Source organism: Triticum aestivum, chromosome 1B (genome assembly GCF_018294505.1).
Source record: "Triticum aestivum cultivar Chinese Spring chromosome 1B, IWGSC CS RefSeq v2.1, whole genome shotgun sequence".
Lineage (NCBI taxonomy): Eukaryota > Viridiplantae > Streptophyta > Magnoliopsida > Poales > Poaceae > Triticum > Triticum aestivum.
The window spans coordinates 577,977,987-578,002,561 of record NC_057795.1 but is presented as its reverse complement, the minus strand read 5'-3'; the positions used below and the strand labels follow the sequence as shown (position 1 = coordinate 578,002,561).

At 43.2% G+C, this 24,575-nt stretch overlaps 2 protein-coding genes across 3 annotated transcripts in view; one reads left to right on the top strand and one right to left on the bottom strand.

Annotated features, from left to right (window-relative positions):
• Window positions 1–8,456, top strand: part of LOC123139615 (serine/threonine-protein kinase ATM) — a 28,259-nt gene extending 19,803 nt beyond the window's left edge. For both annotated transcript variants that reach the window (XM_044559369.1, XM_044559374.1), the window contains exons 48-78: window positions 84–188; window positions 299–385; window positions 696–995; window positions 1,079–1,191; window positions 1,374–1,440; window positions 1,527–1,601; window positions 1,679–1,801; window positions 1,895–2,059; window positions 2,139–2,240; window positions 2,400–2,551; window positions 2,673–2,853; window positions 2,928–2,975; window positions 3,072–3,155; window positions 3,876–3,959; window positions 4,100–4,180; window positions 4,266–4,355; window positions 4,447–4,509; window positions 4,980–5,120; window positions 5,221–5,277; window positions 5,367–5,432; window positions 5,645–5,739; window positions 5,832–5,940; window positions 6,118–6,207; window positions 6,296–6,375; window positions 6,493–6,571; window positions 6,657–6,703; window positions 6,798–6,897; window positions 6,972–7,103; window positions 7,226–7,360; window positions 7,451–7,516; window positions 7,735–8,456. In XM_044559369.1, the coding sequence (XP_044415304.1) occupies window positions 84–188; window positions 299–385; window positions 696–995; window positions 1,079–1,191; window positions 1,374–1,440; window positions 1,527–1,601; window positions 1,679–1,801; window positions 1,895–2,059; window positions 2,139–2,240; window positions 2,400–2,551; window positions 2,673–2,853; window positions 2,928–2,975; window positions 3,072–3,155; window positions 3,876–3,959; window positions 4,100–4,180; window positions 4,266–4,355; window positions 4,447–4,509; window positions 4,980–5,120; window positions 5,221–5,277; window positions 5,367–5,432; window positions 5,645–5,739; window positions 5,832–5,940; window positions 6,118–6,207; window positions 6,296–6,375; window positions 6,493–6,571; window positions 6,657–6,703; window positions 6,798–6,897; window positions 6,972–7,103; window positions 7,226–7,360; window positions 7,451–7,516; window positions 7,735–7,953 (3,336 nt within the window). In that variant the 3' untranslated portion in view covers window positions 7,954–8,456. The remainder of the gene's footprint in view (window positions 1–83; window positions 189–298; window positions 386–695; window positions 996–1,078; window positions 1,192–1,373; window positions 1,441–1,526; window positions 1,602–1,678; window positions 1,802–1,894; window positions 2,060–2,138; window positions 2,241–2,399; window positions 2,552–2,672; window positions 2,854–2,927; window positions 2,976–3,071; window positions 3,156–3,875; window positions 3,960–4,099; window positions 4,181–4,265; window positions 4,356–4,446; window positions 4,510–4,979; window positions 5,121–5,220; window positions 5,278–5,366; window positions 5,433–5,644; window positions 5,740–5,831; window positions 5,941–6,117; window positions 6,208–6,295; window positions 6,376–6,492; window positions 6,572–6,656; window positions 6,704–6,797; window positions 6,898–6,971; window positions 7,104–7,225; window positions 7,361–7,450; window positions 7,517–7,734) is intronic.
• Window positions 8,457–10,391: 1,935 nt separating this feature from the next.
• Window positions 10,392–20,088, bottom strand: LOC123139604 (F-box protein At5g46170). The gene is made up of 3 exons (XM_044559365.1): window positions 19,417–20,088; window positions 12,832–13,561; window positions 10,392–10,962 (listed from the first exon to the last, which is right to left on the bottom strand). Exons 1-2 carry the CDS (start codon window positions 19,974–19,976, stop codon window positions 12,874–12,876), a joined length of 1,248 nt encoding a protein of 415 aa, XP_044415300.1. The 5' UTR covers window positions 19,977–20,088; the 3' UTR covers window positions 10,392–10,962; window positions 12,832–12,873.
• Window positions 20,089–24,575: the final 4,487 nt, after the last annotated feature.

Below are 24,575 nucleotides of genomic sequence, written 5' to 3'. Positions count from 1 at the left end.
CTGGAGACTGAATGTCTCGATGCTTCAAGGGCTCCTTTTCTCTTTGATGGTAGTGATTGTTGCTTTCTACTGGATTTTTGTAGCGTTGCTCATGTGACTTTGCGACGCTTATGTATGTTGAACTTTGGTGTGAGGAACAATTCAATAAGCTGGACCTAGGACCTCCAGATTTTTCACAGCAAGAGTCGGTCAGTCTACTTTACATTTCGTCGGTTGTTGCTTTACATCTTGCTTGTGCTTTTTTAGCTCTATTTTGATGTCTTCAGTTGTGTCAAATTATGTTTCTTCCTCTTTCCAGTTGCCACCACATATTGGGCTATTGGTTGAGGCATTTACTCACATAAATGAGCCGGACAGCATTTATGGAATAACACTGGCCAATGAGGTTACTCGCACAATTATTTGTAATTGTTGATTTATTTTGGGTGTGTTCTAATTTTATGTATGAAATCCGGTTGTTCTTAAAACGCCATTTAACTTTCACCTTTCTGTGTGAACTCCATACAAATTTGAAAATAGTGAAGGGAAATAATCTTCATCCATCGCCACATAGGCATACAATCGTTAAATTCGCATTATAAACGTCTTATATTTAGGAACAGAGGGAATACTATTTTAGATATAACAGTTTTGCTGTTAAGGTCTGGAAGTTATGCATCTTAGATTGCTTCTTGTTCTGGCTGTATCTTGAACAGGTAGCTTCTCAAATCATTAGATATGAGCATGAGGGTAACTGGAGCAGCGCTCTTGAATATTATGATTTACTAGTAAGATCAACCCCGAAGGAGAACCTTGCCAATTTTGCTGGGACAGTGTTGACTGGACCATCTGTGTCTTCTAAAGCAGAAGAGAATCTGCTGAACTGGAAAATGCACAAAGGTCTGATGAGGTCATTGCAGAAAACTGGATGTAGCCATGTGCTTGATATTTACAGCCAAGGGTTAACCAACCAAAAAGCGTGCCTTCAACAGGATTCAGAGTTTGTTGACATACAAGTTAGTATTGCTTATTCTAGATAATATGCTTATTGCTAGATTTTTTAGTAGTTTTGTTATATGTTTGACTATCTATCTCGCAGTACGAAGCTGCTTGGAGGGCAGGAAACTGGGATTTCTCCTTTTTCGTTCCATACTCTTCGCAGCTTTCAAGCCGCTCCCGCGATTATTGTCTTTTCAATGAAAATTTGCACAGGTCCGTAGTCTTCATTTATCCTTTCTTGCATACCAATATGCTTTACATGTTCCACATTACCTTCTGTTGAAACAGCTCTAAGTTGTTAATTAATTATTTTCATTTCGCCATTTTGCCCTTACCTTATGAAAACTTGTTTCCCTACTTCTGATATATTTTTTAACTTTCTCTGCATGCTTCAGTTGCCTAAGAGCTCTTCAGAATGGTGATGCTGAGCAGTTCCAGGGGAAACTTTCCCATTCCAAAATGGTAGTGTTCAGTGTTCATATTAATTTACACAGGGTACTCATTTGGGTTTCTCTAGACTATAACTTATTTACTTTGTCCTCTTTTAGGATCTCGTGTTGGCTCTTTCAAATGCTAGCAAGGAGAGCACGAAATACATCCACTCTACCGTTCTCAAATTACAAGTACTCCTTGACATATGGTGGCCTTCATGTTTTTGGTTATTGTTAGGTACATTACTTCTAACATTTTGTTAATTTAGATGCTAGATCATCTTTCTATGGCATGGGAGCTGCGCTGGAAATTTTGTCCCGACCAAGCTCCAAAATCTAATGTTGGAACTGAGGAATTTTCTCTTGTGCCTGCTGTACCCAAGAGGAATCAGGTTCTGACGCTTTCCTTGTCATATATTGAAACCATTTTGTTAATACTTGAATTTTCCTGGTTGCCTAATCATTTCCTTACCTTTTTTTTGCAGCTGGAGTTGTTGAGTAAAGAGTGGAATTTCATCCTGTGTCAAACAGAACGTAACCTTGATCTTTTTGAACCCTTTTTAGCATTCAGACGTGGCCTCCTTAAGATCTTAGGTTCTGAAGAACATCTCATAGAACATTTATTTCAATCCGCTTCTGCACTCCGGAAGGTTGGCTCACTTCTTTACTTTCCGACTATGGGTCCACTGTTTGTTTGCTTAGTACATCATGATTATTTTCTGGATTCAGGGATTAAGGTTTTCTTTGGCTGCGGCTTCCTTATATGAACTCAAAGAACTTTGCTGTCACAGAGATCAGCAAACTGTGCCAAGCACTTATTTCCTCTCAAAGGTAAACAATTTACCTTTCTGTTATCCGACTGCTGATTTGAACTTTTGAAGTTCTAACATGCTTTCCTTTCCCTTTCTCTTTTGCATATTAATATCAGAGTATGTTTTTTTTATTTTCAATTGAAGTTCATATTCTGATAATCCTGCATTCACTCTCCAGCTTGAAGAAGCTAAACTGCTGAGAGCTCAGGGGCAGCATGATATGGCTATTGGTCTTGGTAAATACATACTGAAGAACCATACTGATGAGAGAAACAAATCAGATGTCTACCGATTGGTTGGCAAGTGGTTGGCTGAAACAAGATCGAGCAAGTAATCCTTTATTCCTTTATATTTGATGCCTCGTATACTGTTTTTCTATTGTGAAGTGAGAACTCTTTCCACTTTTTGTATGTGTTGTTAACATGAACATTCTTTATAATAAATTTTGTAGCTCAAGAACAATCATTGAAGACTACCTAAACCACTCTGTAGCTCTTGACAAAAAGTACATGTCCAGGCAGTGTCGCACGCATTTCCATTTAGCACATTACACATACAACTTGTTCAAAAGCTACGAGGAAAGACTTTCATCCAATGAATGGCAAGCCGCTCTGCGTTTAAGGAAATACAAGGTAGCTGAGTTGACAATGCCATCAATATTTGACTTTAAGCTTTGTTTATCTTAATCAATTGCTATTTAATGCAGACTAAGGAGTTGGATACGCTGCTTAAAAGACTCAAAAATTCATCCAAGGCACGTAGATAACTGCAACTTTTGAGGGTTGCTTAAACCTGAAAAGCAAGGTCTTTTATTCTTGCTACCTCGTATACTAAGCCTTCAAAATTTCAGGCTGAGAAAAGTGATTACGGTGCGAAAATCCAAGAGTTGCAGAAACAACTTGCACTTGACAGAGAAGAAGCACAGAAGATTCAGGTGTGCATATACTGTTTATCCAAGCTTCACACCAGAATTTCAAGTTCATGGTCCCTTCATATATACCAAATATACTGTTTAATAGTTCTGTCCAATAACCATATATCCAAAAAAGGTGCTGATATATAGGCAAAACCTACCGTTCGCAAAAATTAACTATTTGGCAAGCGGATGATGCAATATTATGATAATTTACAGAAAGATGCATTCATTTCATGTTGTGCATATATGCCAAATTTAGTGGTAAATTCATCTGAGCCATAGAGTGCCAGAATGTCGAGCATTGCATCATGCATTATTCTCTTTTACTGTTTTTTCTTTTCTTAGTTGTCTACATCCAGAGGTGGAGCCAGCATACCACCAATGAGTTAACCTAATCATTTTCTGCATATCTTATATAATCACTATCTATCCATGGAGCTAAGCTCATACATTCGTCAATCTGATCCCATGCACTGGAATTGACTCCTATGGTGTCTGTCCTGGCCTCCCCCGTCTACATTTTGGACTAGAGTGTCATGTGATTTTCATAAATGGGTTTATGGTGCCATAGGAGCACCAAATATGGAGTCCCTCGTTCATTATGGCCTCAGTAGAAACCCACAGCATAATTTTAGCCTTACAATTAGTTGGGCATGTTGAGTGTTATACAACGCATTCCATGGAATATTAAATTTCTCAGTTTGTTGAGCATTTTATTAACTCGAACCCTTTTACCAGGATGATCGAGACGAGTTCTTGAGTCTAGCACTTGAGGGGTACCAACGTTCCCTAGTTGTTGGTGGCAAATATGACCTACAAGTGGTATGCAATATATTTGCTGGGAATGTTCTTTTTCTTTCAGTCTCAATGAGTTTCATACTGCAAAACGGTTTACCTTCAACTCTGTGTTCTGTTCTCAAGGATACTGTTGCTTATGTCAGTGTCAAACATCTTACATTCAGGTTTTCCGGTTGGTATCACTGTGGTTTAATCTCTTCTCAAGGAAACAAGTTGTGGACTCAATGATTAAAACAACAAAAGAGGTCATCTCTTTTAGCTCCATTTCATTATTCCCGCTGGTACTTTTTTCCCTTCCATGGTAAAAAACTTTATTTTTTGGTTCGATAGGTCCAAAGCTACAAGTTCATACCATTGGTCTACCAGATTGCTTCTAGACTTGGGAGTTCAAAAGATGCTCAGGGGTCAACAAACTTCCAGGTATGTACAATGTTGAGAACTGTCATATGTTGCTTCCGCGAGTAAACATGAATATGAACCTCTCAAGTAAGATCATTATTTTCCCTGGCAGAATGCATTAGCTTCTCTGTTGAAGAAAATGGCCATTGATCATCCATATCATACAATATGTCAGGTATTAAAGTTACAGTCTTCTATATATTGGAAGAATTACAATCAAAGTCTATTTTCATGGTTTTCATACATTTGTATTGTTTTCTATATATTGGAAGAACCTATAGTATATTGCATAGTGAACCCAGATCTAGTCAGCCAAATGCTGAATGCATGTAAAACAATCGTATAACATGGTCAGTACTGTATCAACTACTCCCTCTGTTCACTTTTATAAGACCTTGAAGACATTTCAGACAATGCACAAAACAGCCCATTTTGAGTTGTCTGGAATGACTTACAAAAGTGAACGGAGGGAGTAATACAAATACCAACACAACATTGTTTTAGGAGAACCCCAGCACGACTTTCACCATTAGGCCTAGTTGATGTATGGAGCAACTCGAGCACATTTTTGTTAAATCTCAGATTCTTTCAGGCCAGTAGAACACTCTTTTGCTGTTTTAAGTATGTGTCATTCTTTGGCCTCAGCTTTTGGCTCTAGCAAATGGTGACCGTGTCAAAGACAAGCAAAGAAGTAGAAGTTCTTTTGTTGTAGATATGGACAAGAAGCTTGCTGCTGAGAATCTATTAAAGGAGCTATCTTCTTTTCATGGGGCTTTGATTCGTCAGGTTTGCCACTTCTTACAATGATCATTTTATCGCGATATTCTTACCCATGGAGGTGGTCATGTAATATATTATTCATGATGCTCATCCCCACGTCTTATAGATGAAGCAAATGGTTGAGATCTACATTAGGTTAGCGGAACTGGAGACTAGGAAGGAGGTCAGTTACCTGTTCAAATAACGGCTTGTAGGGGATTTGTATACATACATTCTCCATGCTGACATATTCTTTTTGTACATCTGGTTCAGGACACTAACAAAAAAATCTCACTACCCAGGGAGTTCCGCAGCATTTGCCAGCTTGAACTTGCAAAGGTACTTTTTATGAAATTTACTTCTGCAAATTCCTTCTGTCGCTTCCAGCTGAAAATTACCATATGGTTAGGAAAATAAGCAATCTTTGCTTTGTGGGACCTTCTGATTTTCCTTGATTAATAACCTGGGTCTGTGTGTTCTCAACCATGAGTGTTTTAAATGACTTGTGGAAATTTCACTACACTGCTTCTTTGTTTGTTTGATTTCATCAGGTTCCTGTTGTGACTGCTACTATTCCAGTTGACCCTAATTGTCGGTATGAAGAAGGCACCTTTCCACATTTCAGTGGGCTGGTGGATTCTATTACGTAAGTTGGGTTTTGGTTTAACACATTGTTTGTACCCGAGGATTTACTGTTTTTGGTCTTTATTGACTGTTAGAAGTCTTCCTCCATGACAGTATAATGAACGGAATTAATGCTCCAAAAGTTATTCAGTGTATTGGCTCGGATGGTAACAGATACCGCCAACTTGCAAAATCTGGAAATGATGACCTGCGACAAGATGCTGTATGTTCTTCTCTTCCATTTTTTTGAGAAGTTTGACAATGTATTAGACATACGGATACAGGGTTTGACACTAAATCAGTACTTAACTCTGGCGAAAGCTATAGTTGCCTGTGAATATCATAATACACCGCACTTCCAACCGGAGCCTGAGTAAATGCTGTCTTGTGTAAATTTCAGGTGATGGAGCAATTTTTCAGTTTGGTAAATATGTTCTTGCAAAATCACAGAGATACTTCGGAAAGGAGATTGCGAATACGCACATATAATGTAGGAATGAATGCCATAAATTTGCATTTCTCTTAAGTTTCTCCATGCCTATTTTGCAACTTGTGACAAATCCAACTACTTTCTCAAGGTTGTTCCTTTCACCCCAAGTGCTGGTGTCGTTGAATGGGTAAATAGGACTGTTCCGCTTGGTGACTATCTCTTAGACAGGTAATTCTGTTCAGATTCCAGTTGTTATATGTAAAATAATTTCAATTTCTGGATATTTTTTATTAATTAAAGGTATTTTTGATTTATAAAAAATAAATATTTCATTGGTTCGGACAGCAATAGAATTGGCGGAGCACATGCACGATATGGAACTGGAGACTGGACATTTCTGCAATGTAGAGAGCACCTGGCGTGTGTATGTTCATATCTGGAGCTTTCACTTTTATATATTCCAATAAATGATGATTAGTGTCCTTTCTGAAAGCACTTACGTTTTGTAGGAGAAAGACAAAAGGAAGGCGTTTTTCAAAATCTGCGACAACTTTAGGTTTTTGTTGATTATTTTCATTTACTGAAAAATGCAGAAGTAAAGTTGTCTGCTTACATTTTCTTTTCTTTTTTCCTTGTCCTGCAATAACCAGGCCTGTGATGCACCATTTCTTCATTGAGAGATTCTTGCAGCCCGCAGACTGGTTCCAAAGTCGACTTGCGTACACAAGAAGTGTGGCAGCAAGCTCAATGGTAACTTTCATTTTAGTTGGTGAACGGAAGTCATTTGTCTTTGCCTATACCGGTTACTAATTTTGAGGGTTCAGGTGGGATATATTGTTGGGCTTGGAGATCGCCATTCCATGAACATTCTCATTGATGAAGACACAGCCGAGGTTGTGCACATTGATCTTGGTGTTGCATTTGAGCAGGGTCTCATGCTTAAAACACCTGAACGGGTACGTGATCGAAACCATATACCATTGTAATGTTTGCTACTAGTTACCATCCTGAAGCCTACTATGTGCGCGAAGCCTACTATAAATGATAGCCTGGATTAAGTTTACATCTGTGCTTGTAGGTTCCATTCCGGCTGACAAGGGACATCATAGACGGCATGGGCGTTACTGGCACTGAAGGTGTATTCAAAAGATGCTGTGAGAAAACTCTGTCTGTTATGAGAGAAAATAAAGAGGCATTGCTCACCATTATTGAAGTATGTCTGTTGCCAAAAGTTTTTTCATAAATGCATTCATCAGGCAAGTCGCCATTACAGTTTATCCTGATAATTGATCTAACATGTCAGGTCTTCATCCATGATCCTCTTTATAAATGGGCCCTTTCGCCACTGAAAGCCTTACAGCGTCAGAAGGTAACCAGATGTTTTTTCGGTTATACAAGTATCTCTATAAATGTCCATTATGCATGACTACAGCTTGCAGCGCCGGTGCTGCTGCATACGTCAGCGCTAAAGCCACTATATCGTCCATACATACAATCTTTGTCCAAACATACACCATTTTTTCTTTTCTTAATTTCCCTTTGGAAGGTGTGGAATTTCAAAGTCTGAAGTAACATCTGATCTTTCAGGAAACTGAATACAATGACTCGTGCCTGGATGATTCTCAAGAGGCGTACGAGGGCAACAAGGACGCGGCCCGTGCGATACTCCGCGTCAAACAGAAGCTGGACGGTTATGAGGACGGCGAGATGAGGAGCGTAGAGGGGCAGGTCCAGCAGCTCATACAGGACGCGGTAGACACTGATCGGTTATGCCAGATGTTCCCAGGGTGGGCACCTTGGCTGTGAAGCACCCATGAGAAAGAACATAGATGGGAGATTCCGAACCCGCGGTAGAAGCGATGTTGTGACTGCTAGAGAAGCTTTTACTTTTGGCGCCCGGTGCCTGTTTTTGTGCGTGAAGGTGAGAAACATGGATGGAGATTACGAACCCATGGTAAAAGCGATTTTGTCACTGCTTGAGAAGCTTTTAATTTCGGTGCTTGCTCTTGTGCGCGAAGGTGGAAGAGGGACTTATCACATCATACATGGGCCTGTAGGTGTACATATAACTGTTGTAGATATACTTGGCTGTTGATTGTATATAAAGGGGCCTCTTGTCTGGAGGATGTACGCATGGAAGAAAGGTAAAACTCGTGAGTAGTGTTGATGAAATGTAAAAGAAGTTGCTTTTCAAGGACTATTGTATTTTCTTTATAACTCACTAACCACAATGCACGCCACAAAGATACGAATATCTTTTGACCATGGTGTCTGATGCACAACAAATATTGATGTGTGGAAAGTGAATTGGAGAGCAACTAAGAGGCAGCAAGCAGGGAAATAATTTTATGTGTGATTAGTGTAGATATCATTCACAACAAACATTGAATACAAATATTCATAATCTGGTATCTGCAAAGTTTTGGTATTGATTATCCTAATGAATGAGCCCATGATGGTTAAGTGGAAAATTATCGAATTGAAATAAAGATTTTAGATGACTTGCATGAGCTAGCACTTATATTAGATCATCTCTAGCCCCTCCCCTAAATTTTAACGCATAAAAATTAGAAGTCCTCAAATTTGAGTTATAGCTTTTTGCACCAACCCTTCCTCAAAATAGAAATTTTCTGCAGATGGTCATTTAAAAATAGAAGTTCAAACTAGATTTAGAGAACTTGCTGGTTCATTGTACGTAACACAACCTAAATTAAGAGCTAAACCAAGTTAAACATCTACTTCTGGGCGGAGGAGATGCTGATGACTGGCGCCTTGTGGGAGCTCGACGCCTCATGGTTGTGAGTGGCCCTCCTAATCCATGGCACAGTGGGTAAAATTTCGGTTGTTTGCTTACTCGTATGCTTGTCTAGTTTTGCGCGACACGAAGCTCAAGGCGCCCCTCAGACAAGCTCTGTGGGAACGCCTGAATCGACCATTTCCATAGATGCAGACTCCTTGTAGCGCAATTTAAACTATGAAGGGGGATGCGGACTGGGATTTTGGAGGCAAACAAATATGATGCAGAACGTGACCCAAAACCTACATGCCCTGAATAGGCTTCGGAAAACACGAAAAGTGTCGTATCATCCAAACAGACCCCATATTCATCTTGATCAGCACCCGAAGTGTTCAACTGCATGAAGAATGCAGGACTGGGCCAACTTAAATTTATGCAAGAAAAAGGAAAAGATGACGATACAGGCGCCTACTCTCCTGACATGAGTCAGATAATAAAGATTAGTAAAATGGATGTTGACTGTTGATGGTTTATTCACTGTCAAATCTCTCTATAGACATTTAGTTGTAGCAGACATGAATTCCCAGAAAAGTTTTTATGAAAGACCAAAATTCCACCAAATATCAGAGTCATTCTTTGATTGATGGGCATGAATGATGTCCTAACTAGAGATGATTTGCTAAGGAGGTGGAAAGGCAGCAAAACTGTGTGTTTTGTGGTCATGATGAGAGCATTGAGCATCTCTTCTTTAGATGTTCTGTTACTAGACTGGTATGGAGCCTTTTTAAGTGTGCTTTCAATTTAAGATCTATACCTGATAGTTTGAGTGTATGTTTTAGTAGTTGGTGTTGCTGCTATATTTTGGATAATTTTGAGATGTAGAAATGACATAGTATTTGAAAGGACGGTCAGTAATGATTCTGTTGTACTAGTAAAAATGACTTAATGTTGGGCAATGCCGCAAATAAAGGAGGAAAGTCAAAAGGTGTTGATGCTGCGAGCAAATATCATAGAGCATGTAGGTGTTGATGCTGGAGTTTTTCGGATCCGTGGCTGAAAGCTTCTTCAACTTCCCGTGCAGCTTCTACGGTGATTTTGCTCTTGGATGCATGACTTCTCCTTTGCTGCCTCATAGCTACTCCAGTATCGTATAGTCTTTCTAGAGATTTCAACAAAATGACTACATACTCCTAAATATAGGTTTTTCTATAAATTTCAACAAATGACTACATACGGAGCAAAATGAGTGAAATCTACACTCTAAAATATGTCTATATACACAAGGAGTAAGTATGGAGCCTGGTGTTTACTGCCTGTTTAGCTGGTTTGCTTTCAGGCTTTTGATAATGATATGTTGTGTTGCATTATGCTGGTAGTTCTTTGAGTAGGTCTATGTAATAAATCAGATGGTTTCTTTAATAATAGAAATCAGAGGTGGAGGCCTCTCTTTCGTTCACAAAAAAAATCCCACAGACAAACAAAAACACATAAAACAGCAAAAGAAGAATAAAGTCAAGGCCGAAATACCAACTGCGAATAAGACATGCTCTCAGCAGCAGCATCGACATAGAAATGCTTCAGCACTCAACACACAGCATTGTACCACTACATTAGCCCTTGTTTCCAAGTGAACATTTACGAAAGGTCTGCAAGTTCAGACTAGAAACGAACCTGCAGATACTCATGTACATCTCATGCTACAGAACGCTGCAAACTTCCTTCCCAAAAAGAGCTACAATCCGAAGCGAGAAATCGACATGGTGTTAGCACCAGCTTCGCGAGGATCCATACATACAACGAAGATCCACCCGTAATGCCGCCACATCCGACGTAGGCAAGGGCTTCCTTGGAGGGACGGCCGCCAGCAGGCTCAACGATGACTTGTCTAGCAGCTCCAACATCGACGAGTTGAGAGGTTCCGAACGGGCCCGAAGGATGCACACAGCTTTTCTCCTCGTTCACACATTACTAACTACTTGTCCGAGTCTCTCAGGTAGGTGCAGGCTGGAGTAAAATAGGCAGCCAGAGAACTTCGACTCCATTGCTCAAGTTGCACCTCGTGAGAGAACAGAATAAACCTGAAAACAGACAGGAACGTGAAATATTTCAGCAAAATGCTATGAAGAGTGAAGGGGCTTCACAGTTACTCCCTCCGTCCCATAATATAAGAACGTTTTTGACACTAGTGTAGTGTCAAAAACGTTCTTATATTATGGGACAGAGGGAGTACAAAGTTATTACAGCTTCCATTGACTAGCTTTCCATATAGCCTTCTGCACATTAGTTAATTAGTGTACAACTGCACATTACATTAAACAGATTTGAGTTTTATGGCATTATAAATCGACCAGAAACTATTGAAATCTACAGCCTATATATAACTAAGTGGATCCTACATTTTAAGTGGCCCATCCACCTTCTCATCTTCTCCTGAGCGAAAATACTTGAAGCGGAACTAACCAATTTAGATGGATAAATGCGGAAGATTCCTCATATGTGCTTGGGCTATGCATAGCAAGTACCTAATTCTATGACTAAAGTACACAGCATGTTGGGCCATACCGGCAGATACACATGATGGTAAGTTGGTAACCAACGCAATTAAGAAGATCGTCTTTTGTCCCAGAAAGCACACTTTCCTTTGACTAGCCTAGCATCAAGACTTCTAAACATTTCTCCTTTTTTTCCTACCTTAACTGCACAATTCAAAAGTAGTAATGGAACAGATGATCCTTAAAGAGCACGCAGTACAACTTTTATCATAATGGGTAGAAATAATACATCCCGAAAGTACAGGTTGGGGCACAGCATTTTACTTTTCTCAAACCACACTTGCCTTCCGCTAACCCTTAGCCCCTAGCATTCCCCAAAGCTCCACCACCCCCTCTCTTTATTTCCTATTCCTTAATTGCACAAGTCCAAAGTAATAATTGGAAAGATGGTTCTTAATGAAGTGCAGAGTACAGCTCTTATCAAAATGGTAAAGCAGCTGAAAACGACAGTTTGCGGGAAGATATTGGTGTTTGTACATAAGAAAATGCAAGATATTAGGCATAGCAAAGAAAGCTAGCCAGCTAAACCTGTCTGCTTCTTGCTGGAAAGATGGACATTCTTATATGTGGGATTCAACTTGGTCAGTCAGTTAAATTTTCGAGAGTCAGAACTCAGAAGAAGAATTGACACCTCATAAATTAAGCGCCACAGGCAAACCAAACAGAATTATCTATTTCATGCATCACTGATGAATGATGATCAGTGCTAACATAATTTTCCAATGTCGCAAAAAGGAAGAAAGTGACCGGGAATAATGATTTGGCAAACCACCTGCTGATCTTACGAATTGAATTATTTCATTCAAGTTTATATGAAGGTTACTGGCTTATCACCATCACCAAAAAAACTTAAGTAACAAACACCAAATACATCACTGCTGAATCATGAATCTAGGAGCCTGTTCAAACTCCGATACTCTTTCAGGATTTGTGCAATAACATATTACCAGAGTTCATAATGTTCATGAGAAGTATGATTTCAAATTGACGTTCATTGTATGGTTGTACACTCAGTCTAGCAATGTACTCATGTAAATTGAGTTTGGAACCAAAACTGAATATTTAAAGGGAGAACTACTATATACAATAGCCAAAACAAGTGCTTCACAATAACTCCATACAAGTACACACTAATTCGATGATTGGTTTACAATAATTTGCTTCTTACAAGAAATAACCAAAATATTAACACAAGGTAAACCTAAATCCAACATTCCGACTAACACTCAAATCTTAAACTTTCTAACTACGTTGGCTACAAATCTACAATGCATCACAATGGTGGTGAGCTGGTGATGATAGTGTCACAATTGTGCAAAATAAGGTTGAGTCAGTCCTTAGAGGCAAAACTAAATAATCAGACAAATATTGGACCGAATGCAGTGTGAAATTTACCTTTCACAGATGAAACTTCTGGAATGGCATTCCCTCCATAGCTTAGAATGAGTTCATCTCAAGGCTATACATCCTCCGCTTGAGAAGCACACCGACGGCCGTCCGATATGGCTCCTCGAAGGCATCTGAAACCCAGGATCCACCTGCCGACCCAGCAGTTGCATTCCCAACTGCGTCCATCATTGCCTCTTCGCTCGGCTTGATGGCCACCAGTGTTGCTCCATTCAAGACCGTGCCCCCAGGCAGCTCAATGTGTGGCGCATACCACAACCGCATGCTAAGGGCCGGCATGAGCGTGCGGTGCGAGTCACCAGATGCTGATACTGGCCTGACCCGTAGCTCCTGCAGCTGCCACTTGTCCATGGTGAGCACGCCCTGCCCATCGGCGTCCGTCAGATCCAGGCTCTCCAGCAACGCGTGGTCGGCAATGATGGGCTGCAGCAGGTAATGCCGGGCCGACGCCGCAATCAACGAGCTGATAGTCCACAGCACCCGCAGCTTAAGCCCCCCGTTGGTGTAGAAGGACTCCGGTATGCTCCCTGAATCGTCAGACTCGGCACAATCAGCAGCAGCAGGAGGAGGTGCGGCCGTAGTGCCGTCCTTGGTGGCAGAGGCGGAGGCGGCGCCGAGGATGACGCAGCTGCCGAGCGTGGAGCCGAAGTCGGCCTTCCACTTGAGCAGCACGCCGTCGTCCATGCCGAGCTCGCCGGCGGGGAGCTCGATGCGGAGGCTGCGGAGTGTCATGCCCTGATAGGACCTGGACACTAGTAAGCTTGACGAACTAGGTTTTGAGGTCTGATTGGGGATCGAATTTGGCCAAGCCAAGAGGAATTGTATATATTACAGAGTGTGGTAGCTGTAAAGTATAGGAGTAAAGTGATTTAGATCACCAGACAAAAATGACATGCCCACGCAGGAGCTGGGAGTGGCTGTTATATAGCCCTGGTTACAGTCAATGAATTACTACAGTACCCCTAAAACTACGGCGAGCACGCGAGCCGTTGAATCCACTTGTCTCCGCTCCTAGCCGTCCGATAACTGAAAGAGTCTTGCACTTCAGATACCTGACACTGCCTCCTCGTTGAAAACCACCTTGTCCTCAAGGTGGGCCGTGCTTCCGCCAGCTCTCCACCGTTTGCTTGAAGAATCCCGGAAATGTGTGTTTGATAAAATCAGCATCTTCCCAGGAAGCATCTTCAGGTGGTAAGTTCTCCCACTGAACGAGCCACTGCACCACCGCAACATTGTTCCGTGGTATTTGACGAATTTCCAAGACAAGTACTGGTTCAGTCCTTATCTGTCCATTTGGTCCAATTAAGGGTAGATCCGTGCAAGGAACTGCTGTTGGGCCAATATGCTTTTTAAGTTGACTAATGTGGAATACCGGATGGATTTGGGAATCTGCTGGCAAGAACAGCTTATAAGCCACATTACCAACTTTGCTCAACACTCGAAAGGGTCCATAATACTTGCTTTGCAGCTTGATATGGTGTCGGATACCGAAAGCATTGAGCCTGTAGGGTTGCAGTTTCAGATAAACCATATCTCCAGGAGCTAGTACTCGTTCAGTTCTCTTCTTATCTGCAAACTTGACCATTCGAGCCTGAGCTGCTTGCAAATTCTGTCTGAGCTGTCCCATGAGAGCTTGCCTATCCACTGTAGGGCCAGCAGGGCCAACTTCTAGAGATCCAGGTAAAGAGAACTCACTGATATTGGGAGGATCATACCCATATAATGCTTGAAAAGGAGTTTTCTGCAGAGAAGAATGGAAGGAAGTATTGTACCAGTACTCAGCCATTGGAAGATGATATACCCACTTTTTTGGCTCTGCCGATGCCATGCATCTTAAATAATTTTCAATGCATTGATTTACACGTTCTGTCTGTCCATCAGACTGAGGATGATAAGCAGAACTGTATCTGAGTTCTATTTTCATTGCAGCAAAGATTTCCTTCCACAAGTGACTTGTAAAAATTTTATCTCTGTCTGACACAATGGCTATAGGAGGTCCATGCAATCTGATCACATTATCTATAAATGCAGTAGCCACCGACTGGACTGTGTAAGGGTGAGACATGGCAATGAAATGAGCAAATTTAGTCAGCCTATCAACTATGACAAAAATAATTTCTTTGCCATTGGATTTAGGGAGTCCCTCCACAAAATCCATACTCAAATGTGTCCATGCCATGTCAGGTATGTGCAAGGGATCCAACAACCCAGGGTAGTGACAGTGTTCCCCTTTGTTTTTCTGACACACAGGGCAAATTGCCACGAAATCTTCTATTTCTTTTTTCATTCCAGGCCAATAAAATATGTTTTTAACCCTCTGATATGTTGCTTTCATTCCACTGTGACCCCCTAAAGCAGAAGAGTGCAAGGCAGTTAATAATCTCTGTTTTAATGCCTTATCATTGCCCACATAAATTCTGCCTTTGTGTCTGATGATGCCCCCTTGCAGAGAATTATTATTAAGCTCATGACCGGGCAAAACCAGCAATTCTTCCAATATTTTCTTGCAAGCAGGATCGTTTTCATAGGAATGTTCTATATCATCTGTCCATTTAGGAGTGACAAGAGATATAGCCATAAGCTGACATTTCCGAGATAATGCATCTGCTGCCACATTCTCCTTCCCTTTTTTATACTGAATTTGGAAATCAAACTCCAATAATTTTAACATCAGCTTCTGTTGTATTTTCCCAGTTACTTTTTGATCTGTCATGAATTTCAGACTTTGGTGATCAGTTTTAATGATCAGCTGATGCCCCACTAAATAATGCCTCCATTTTTTTAAAGCTTCAATCATAGCCAATGCTTCCTTCTCATAAGTGGATAACAAGCAATTCTTGGGACAAAGCACTGAGCTGTAATAAGCTATAGGTTTTCCCTGCTGCATTAACACAGCTCCAATCCCTTGCCCTGAAGCATCTGTTTCTAACACAAAAGGAGCATTGAAATTGGGCAAAGCCAGAACAGGAGCCGAAGTCATGGCTTGCTTTAATTGTTGGAAAGCTACATCTTGTGATGTAGTCCAATGGAAATTAGCTTGCTTCAACATATCATGCAGAGGCCTTGCAATTAATCCAAAGTGTTGAACAAATCTTCTGTAGTACCCGCATAAACCTAGAAATCCTCTTAGTTGAGTTGCTGTGGTAGGAGTGGGCCAATCCTTAACCGCACTAACTTTTTCCGGATCTGTAGACACCCCATGTTCATTAATGATGTGCCCCAGATAATCCACTTGCTGAACAGCAAATAAGCACTTGGACAAATTTACTCTCAATTGATGTTCTTTAAGAAGATCAAGCACCACTTTCAAATGTTCCAAGTGTTCCTCCAGAGTATGACTAAAGATCAATATATCATCAAAGAACACCAATATGAATTTTCTCAAGTACTTGCCAAATATTGCATTCATTAAAGCTTGAAAGGTGCTGGGAGCATTAGAGAGACCAAAGGGCATCACTAGATATTCAAAATGACCAAAATGAGTTCTGAATGCAGTCTTTGGTATATCCTCCTTATTCATCCTGATCTGATGATATCCTGACCGCAAATCAAATTTAGTGAAAAACTTTGCTCCATGCAGCTCATCAAGCAGGTCTTCAATTACAGGAATAGGAAACTTGTCCTTGACAGTGATAGAATTTAAGTCCCTGAAATCAGTGCATAACCTCCATGTGGCATCTTTCTTAGGAACTACTATCACTGGAGAAGCATAGGGACTCTGACTAGGTCTAATAACCTTAGATTTCAACAATTGTTGTACTTGCTTTTCCACTTCATCCCTGTGCTTATGAGGAATTCTATATTGCCTAATATTAGGTGGGGCAGACCCAGGTTTCAGTGGGATTTTATGATCACAACTCCTTTCAGGTGGTAGTCCCTGTGGTTCTGCAAAGACTTCAAGATATTGCTGCAAAACCTGCTCCACTTCAGGAGGTGTTACATGCTGAGGAGGCTTTTTCATTGAAACATCTCTGATTAGAAAAAGTGCATAACCACTAGTACCAGCTCCCAACATAGAAGCTAACTCTGTACTGGGAATTTCAGTTGCTGCAGCGAATGAATTGCAGGCTGGGATAGTGACTTGCTGAAGCTTGTCCTTTGTCAATATGACCTGCTTGTTCTCATAGTCAAAAGATACTGGGCTATGCTGAGCTAGAAGATCACAGCCAATTACTATATCATATCCAGGAAGATTCAACACTCTAAAAGGATGCTCAAATTGTTCCTTGCCCATTTGAAATTTGGTTGCAGGAATGTAAGCCCCTGACCACAGTACACCACCACCCGCAACAGCTACTGCTCTGGACGTATCCCTGACTATAGAACAGCTTGTTGTTAAAGCAAACTTGAGGTTCATGAAAGTGGAATTACTGCCTGAATCCACTAAAGCCACTGCCTGCTTACCCCCAATGTTCACCAGCACCGATAATGTACTTACTCTACTAGTACTCATGGCTTGCAAAGAAATGTGCATGCAATTCTCATCTACAGGCTGCTGCTCTGCTTGTTCAGTTTCGGTTATTTCCTCTTGTTCGGTAGAAGAGTCAGTTGGTTCCTCACCCGTAAGCAAATTAATAACGGGTGCTTGTTTGCACTTGTGCCCATGGAACCAGACATCCCCACACCTCCAACACTTTCCTGGTTCTCTTGCTCTCTGATTCACAGGAGGACCCTTACCATCAGTGTTCTTGTCGACAGTCATGCCCGGAGACTTGTAATTCTGAAATGAGAACTTGCTTTTGTCTGCAGTGAGAGCAGGATAAGGCTTTCTTGCAGGGGTTGCTTGCTCAATATCCACTGCAAGCCAATAAGCATCTGTCAGTGTTTGTGGCCTAAGTGGCCGGAGCTGGAACTTAATAGTAGCCCTCATCCCGTTAACATAACACTTTACAAACCACATCTCAGTCAGATTTGGGTTGTCTTCTTGAACTTCCGCCATTAATTCCTCAAACTGGTCAGTATACTCGGCAATGGACAAATTATTTTGCTTGAAAGCATTAAATCTGTCCACTAAATCATATGTGCTGGAGGCAGAGAATCTGTGCAAAATCTCTTCACAGAACTGTGCCCAATTATACTGTTTCTTGAGAATTCCTGCCCTTCTGAGCCACACATCTGCCCTGCCCACAAAATACATCTGAGCCAAAGAAACCTTGTATTCTGATGGTGCCCCAGCCATTTGAAAATACTTCTCCGCTTGCCGAATCCAACCCCCAGGATTTGTACCATCAAACCGTGGGAATTCCATCTTTGGTCCCTTGGTCATGGATTTAAGAAATTGAGCTCTCATATCTTTCTCATATGCTTTTGGGTAATCATCCCACTGGAGGCGATTAGATTGCTGCTGCATCTGAGTGAAAGCAGGAGTTCGAGCAGTTCGAGCCACTTGGCCGGGAGAGACCTGACCTGACTGTAACCCATGATTACCAACAGTCGTTAATCCTGGTGGAGTTGGACGACGACCAGTGTTAATAGGAGGAATATCAGAATTTAGTAACTCTGCATACTGCCGGGTTTTCTCCTGTTCAAGAGCAAAGCGCTTGCGTAATTCTTCTGTAAAAGGTCTATTTTCCTCTGCAGATTCCTTGGCAATTTCAACCTCAGGGGATTTCTCCCGTTGCTGCTCTTGGGTATTTGGAAGAGGACGCTGATTAGCAGATGTGGAAGCTCCATTCGTGTTCAGAGATTTGAGCACATCCGTAATTGCAGATAACTGACCACTTAATGCTGATATTGCAGTTTGGACGTCAGTAATTACCTTGCACATCGAATCCTGTTTGGAGTTGGTGGATTGAACCTCTTTCCGTAACAGATCCACTTCCTCACGCAAGCCCGTGGTCTCCTCACGATTTGCCAGCACCTCCTCCTTGAGATGGATTAATTCCGCCGGATCCAACTCTTCCATGACCGGCTTCGATCGCCCCATGATACTGCGCTGTGGAGAGGAATTTTACCACCGATGCGTCGGCAACCCGAACCACAGACAGATCCTGCCGCCGCCTGCGACGAACGCCACCAAGCAGCACCACTCGCGCGTGGATCTGGAATTTTACCACCGAGACAGGAAGTCTCAGCAACCAATCCCGCCCTGCAAGTTGCCGCCGAATTTCGCACCGCCGCCACGCGCCGCCGGCACCCCGCCTCCAACGCCGCCGGAAAAAAAGGGTGGGAAAAAGAGGGTGGGAACGAACTAGCGCACCATCGCGCGCTCCCGACGCCGAGAGATCGCCTGGCTCATGATACCATTTGTCATGCCCTGATAGGACCTGGACACTAGTAAGCTTGACGAACTAGGTTTTGAGGTCTGATTGGGGATCGAATTTGGCCAAGCCAAGAGGAATTGTATATATTACAGAGTGTGGTAGCTGTAAAGTATAGGAGTAAAGTGATTTAGATCACCAGACAAAAATGACATGCCCACGCAGGAGCTGGGAGTGGCTGTTATATAGCCCTGGTTACAGTCAATGAATTACTACAGTACCCCTAAAACTACGGCGAGCACGCGAGCCGTTGAATCCACTTGTCTCCGCTCCTAGCCGTCCGATAACTGAAAGAGTCTTGCACTTCAGATACCTGACACGGAGCTCCTTGAAGGAGCGGAGCACCTCGGAGGGCGAGTGGTGCGAGACGTCGCCGGGGGGCGCCGACGCCGAGGAGGACGAGAGCGAGGAGGAGGCGGAGCGGCGGAAGGAGGAGAGGGAGGCGGAGGCGGAGCCGGCGTGGGAGAGGATCTGGCCGAGCGCCTGGATGGGCTTGACGATGCCGCCGATGAGCATGCGCGCGATCTGCGAGAAGACGCCGCGCGCGCGGGCGGAGGCGGTGGCGGTGGGGAACGACGGCGCGGAGGAGGACGGGGAGCCGGAGGAGGCGGGGTCGTCGGGGATGACGCAGTCGACGCGGACGAGCACGGAGTCGACGAGGGGCACGAGGGCGCGGAAGCGGCGGGAGACGAGCGCGCAGCGGCCGAGCGCCTTGACGTCGCCGATGCGGTTGAAGATGAGGAGGAGCAGAGGGTCGGGGAGGCCGTCGAAGCGGTCGTCGGCCGCGGCGGCCGCCGAGAGGCGGTGCGGCTGCTGCTCCTCCTCCTCGCAGCGCCACCGGCGGGGCCCTGCGGCGGCGGCGTCCGCGGCCATCGGCCGGCGGCGTCGGGCGGCCGGATCTGGGGGAGGGGAATGGGGGAATGCGGGGCGTGGGAGGCCACAAGGAGAGGACAGAGAGGGGGGGCGGGCCGCGGAGGTGGACGGCTTGCACTGTCTCGGGCTGTTTTCTCCTCCCTCGGCTCGGGCTCGGGCTCGGGGGAAGACAAAATGCAGTGGAGCCCCTGCGCCTTCCCGAAATCGTGGCGGTGTGATGCAGCTCACCTTTAATAATTCAGCTTTGGGAGTTTTCGGAGAGGAATTCGGTGGGGCTTTCGTCGGTGCCAGGCCCTACCGGCACCACGATGTGATTGAGAAACTAATAAAGCACTAGAAGAACACCCGTGCGTTGTAACGGAGCCATATTAATTTTAAGAGTTCAATATCAATTATGTTAATATTACATTTAATATTAACATACATATCAAGTGACATTGACGACCTTTTTACCATCAAATTCTCACACACACTTTCTCCCTCCCTCCTCCTCACTCTCTCTCCCCCTCTCTCTCTCTCTCTAACACACACACATATCCATCTTATTGGGTACGGGACCATAATCCATCTATTTCACACGCACACGCGCTAGTGCATAACAATATGAATTATAAAACAGGTTCAAGGTAGTAACAAGGATTCTTCTCATGCATTAATAAACAAATGTTCTGCACTGAAGACAAGATAACCAATTCCTAAAGTGCATCAGAGCATCACAGAACATTACTGGCAAGATAAATGCACGACGATACACCCGACTCATTTAATTAATATAATTAAATTATCAGTAAATTAGTCACCAAACTGCTCGGATGAACCGGAACAGAGCCAACATATATCATCCTAGACAAACGCAACATCAACCATTTACCTTGGTACTTTAGGGACCGACGGGAGGATGCATGTAGAAGCGCTTCTTGCCTGCGAATCCACAGTCAGAGAGAGAAATTGGAACCCATTCCCATCACCAACTGATAAAGAAAGCATGTAAGAAAATTGATATCGGGCCAACTTGGATCTTCGGTGATTGTCCGCCGGTATGGAGAATTTAGGAGGGTGGGTGCAGGGAGTGGCCTTGTGGATGATGGATGGAGGCGCGGAGGAATGTGGTCACCGGAAGGTCGAAAGCGGAGAGGGTCGGGCACGTTAGGTGGAGCCGGTGGTGCGCGACAACCGGAGGCGGCCCAATCGTGGGCGGTGAACCGACGATAGCCTCGGCCCATCTCTCGACGCAACAAAGATAGAGAGGGCGGCACTGCCGGTGCTCGAGGCCGCCGCTCGGCACCATCTACATCGAGGGGAAAGAGAGGCGAGAAAGCGATAGGGTGATGCGGGGCTAGGGATTGCGGAGGAGGGTGGGGGTGTGCGATTTGAATGGATGGTTCTGCCCACCGTTTTCTTGTACGTGGCGGTGGAGACGGCGGCGTCCAGCCATGCAGGCGAGGCATGGGTCGAGCCGGGCACACGACGAGGCGCAGTAGCAGAGGCGGGGGAGATTTTTTGCTACTGAGATGCAGGGCGTGGGATTGATCGTTCATGTTCTCTTTTCCTTTTTAACGGGAGATGGATACGATTTTTTCACGAGGGGAGAGATGCGACCACGTACAGATTCCATAATAAATTAATTAGGTCCATAACGGGATTTCTTTATAATGCGTTAAGATTTACGTGTTAGTTTTCTTAATAAAGAAATACACTGATGTAGGGATCGATTGATTCGGATAAGGAAAGATAGATTCGTGATCTTTTGTATGTTAGGAAATTAGTGGTTTGCAAGGAAAGAGTGGAGAGAAAAAGAACCAATGCGACCACGTATAGATTCCATAATAAATTAATTAGGTCCATAACGGGATTTGTTTGCAATGCGTTAAGATTTACGTGTTAGTTTTCTTAATAAAGAAATGCACTGATGTAGGGCGCGATTGGTTCGGGTAAGGAAAGATAGATTCGTGATCTTTTGTATGTTAGGAAATTATTGGTTTGCAAGGAAAGAGTGGAGAGAAAAAGAACCAGTACGAGGGGGTGGTGGGAGGTGGGACGAATAAAGACCGGACGAAATTGGGAGGTGGGAGGGGGCAAGTAAAAACCGACAAAAAAAACCAACAAAATTGGGAGGTGGGAGAGAGGATGAAAAAAAAACCAGGGAAGGTGGGAGGAGGACAAAAATAAACCGTACGAGGCTACCAACTGCTCCATTAGGAGTAGAGATTGTTTGTGAAAATAACATGCGACGACGACTTAGCGAGCGGATCCCCTTAAAAAAGACATAGCGAGCAGATTCCCTTAAAACTGGTAGAAATGGATACGATTGATGACATTGATAAATAGTGGTGAATGTTGGCATAATTTACTATCATCATGCATGGAAACGAATCATCAAGAAAAAGAATACTTCCTATTACTACACTCATAGGAAGCTTCCTAATCTCTGCTACCAAACAGTTTCTGCCCAAACAAGGAAGGAAAGTTATGGACGTGATTCGAAAGGAAACAAACGTTATGAAGATTAATTAATTTAGATTTGATCTTTAGAGATTGATTGTGATTGATTCTTTTACATAAAGACATTACTAAATAATTTGCGTCAGTATGAAAAGTTCTGACCCGTTCAGTTTTTTTCGTTGTGTGAGAGGGTGAAGTGAAAATAAACCGATGAAGTGGGGGAGGCGACCAAAAAAATCTACGACAGTTAACCTACGAAAAAAAACCCGGACGAAAGTGGTGGGACGAAAATTGACCGGCGAAGACTACCAACTGCTCCATTAGGAGTAGAGATTGGTTGGTTCGATTTTTTGTGTGTGGAGGGAACTACCTGGGAGGTGGGAGGGAGTACGAAAATAAACCGTTTCGGCTGAGCGGGAGGTGGGAGCAAGTACCAAAGAAGTACCAAAAAAGACCGGATGAGGTGGGACGAAAATAAAGCCCGGAACGCGACCTACCAACTGAGACATTAGGAGTAAAGACTAAGCTAAGCAAACTCTAGATTAGGCTAGAAAATGTGTAGCCAGGGAACTCTATGTTTTGAGCATCCATAATTGGATTGGATGGCCCCTCGCACAGCCACTCCTCTCCTATCCAAACTCTCGAATCCATGCAATTTCATGCACGTCCATCATATAGCATGGATTCATCATCGATTCAACAATGCAACAAAACAGAAAAAACCATAATTCAACAATTCAAGACATGCCAGAATAATATATGACGGTTTATAGATAGGCGATACAAGAATGAATCATTCGGCGCTCGCGACTGCGGTCACGCTTTCTTTGGGTGTGTTGATCTTTTTTTCCTTCGCCCCAAGCCACTTCGATGTGGGCCACCTCCTTGGTCGCAGTTTCCCGCTTGCAATGTCGGGCGCGCCGCTCACTCCGGACGACGTTCTCCGCCTTGCAACTAACCCGGTAACCCCCACTGACTCCACCAAGGCATCATCCATGTCGGCGGTGAGGGGTGGAATTCTCAACGCGACATCTACGACAGCGGACGAGGGCGGCGGTGTACTTGGCGACAACATCTACAACGACAGGCGGTGAGCAAAGGTGGATGACGACGATAGCTCGACCATAGGAAATGAGGGACATACGCGGGGGGTGAAAGATTGATTTGATGGACTATATTAATTTGGAGGGATTTGGGGTGCGCTCTCTTTGTCAGACCCGGTGTGACAAATACCCTATATCCGTCCCAAATATGAGTTGGATTTGAGTGGTGCGGTTGGGTCGCATTTTTCATGACGGTCACTGGTCGGGCCGTTCGCCCGAAGTTTGAGGATGATATGTGAGGTCAGGTTGTAGATGCTTAGACTAGATATAAAATGTGGATAGGAGACTCCATGCAGTATTATACTCCCTCAGTCCGGAAATACTTGTCATCAAAATGGATAAAAGAGGGTATCTAGACATATTTTAGTTCTAGATACATTTCTTCTTATCCATTTTGATGACAAGTATTTTCGGACGGAGGGAGTACTAGAGAAAAGGTAATCTACCATGAGATAGTAGACGAGAATTTATACATCCAGTTGATAGAGACAAACACGAGTAGACAGTTGTACACTTGCAGTATTTTAAGACAAAAAGGGGAGACTAATAACTTGAAATCTTCAAAGTCTTATGAGTTTTACGAGAGGGGAATTGGGTAGCTTTCGTTGGTGCGAACCCTGCCACCGTGACGAGAAACTAAAGCGCTATATAAAGCTACGCAAACTCTAGAATATACCAGAGGAAATGTAGGCAGGAAAGTGCATAGTATGCGTACCGGAGAAAAGGTAGGCACGAACGAAGCTTGGTAATCTATGTTACCAGATAGGAAGTGCGGCTTGCCGCACCCGGCAGCATAGCTGTTGGGTCTGGTCATGTTCAATCTGTTTATACAACCGTTGAAGTATTTTAAGTATAAAAAAATTACAAACACAAAAAAGTTAATATAGAGATGGTACTCCTTCAGGGAAGAGCCGTCATGATATATAGGCAATAGACATAGCAAAAACTGATCACTCAAAAGCAAGAGCCTATGCACCAGTTTAGAACACATAAAAATGGCAATAGATAATCTAACATCAAGAAAAAACATGCAACAACCCAGCATCCAATTCTC

Excerpts from the sequence above, each read along its gene's own strand:
- LOC123139604 (XM_044559365.1), bottom strand. The coding sequence starts at position 19,976 with ATGGCCGCGGACGCCGCCGCCGCAGGGCCCCGCCGGTGGCGCTGCGAG. Across the intron at positions 13,562-19,416 it reads TTCAAGGAGCTCCGTGTCAG|CCTCCGCATCGAGCTCCCCG; the intron begins GTATCTGAAGTG and ends GACACTCCGCAG.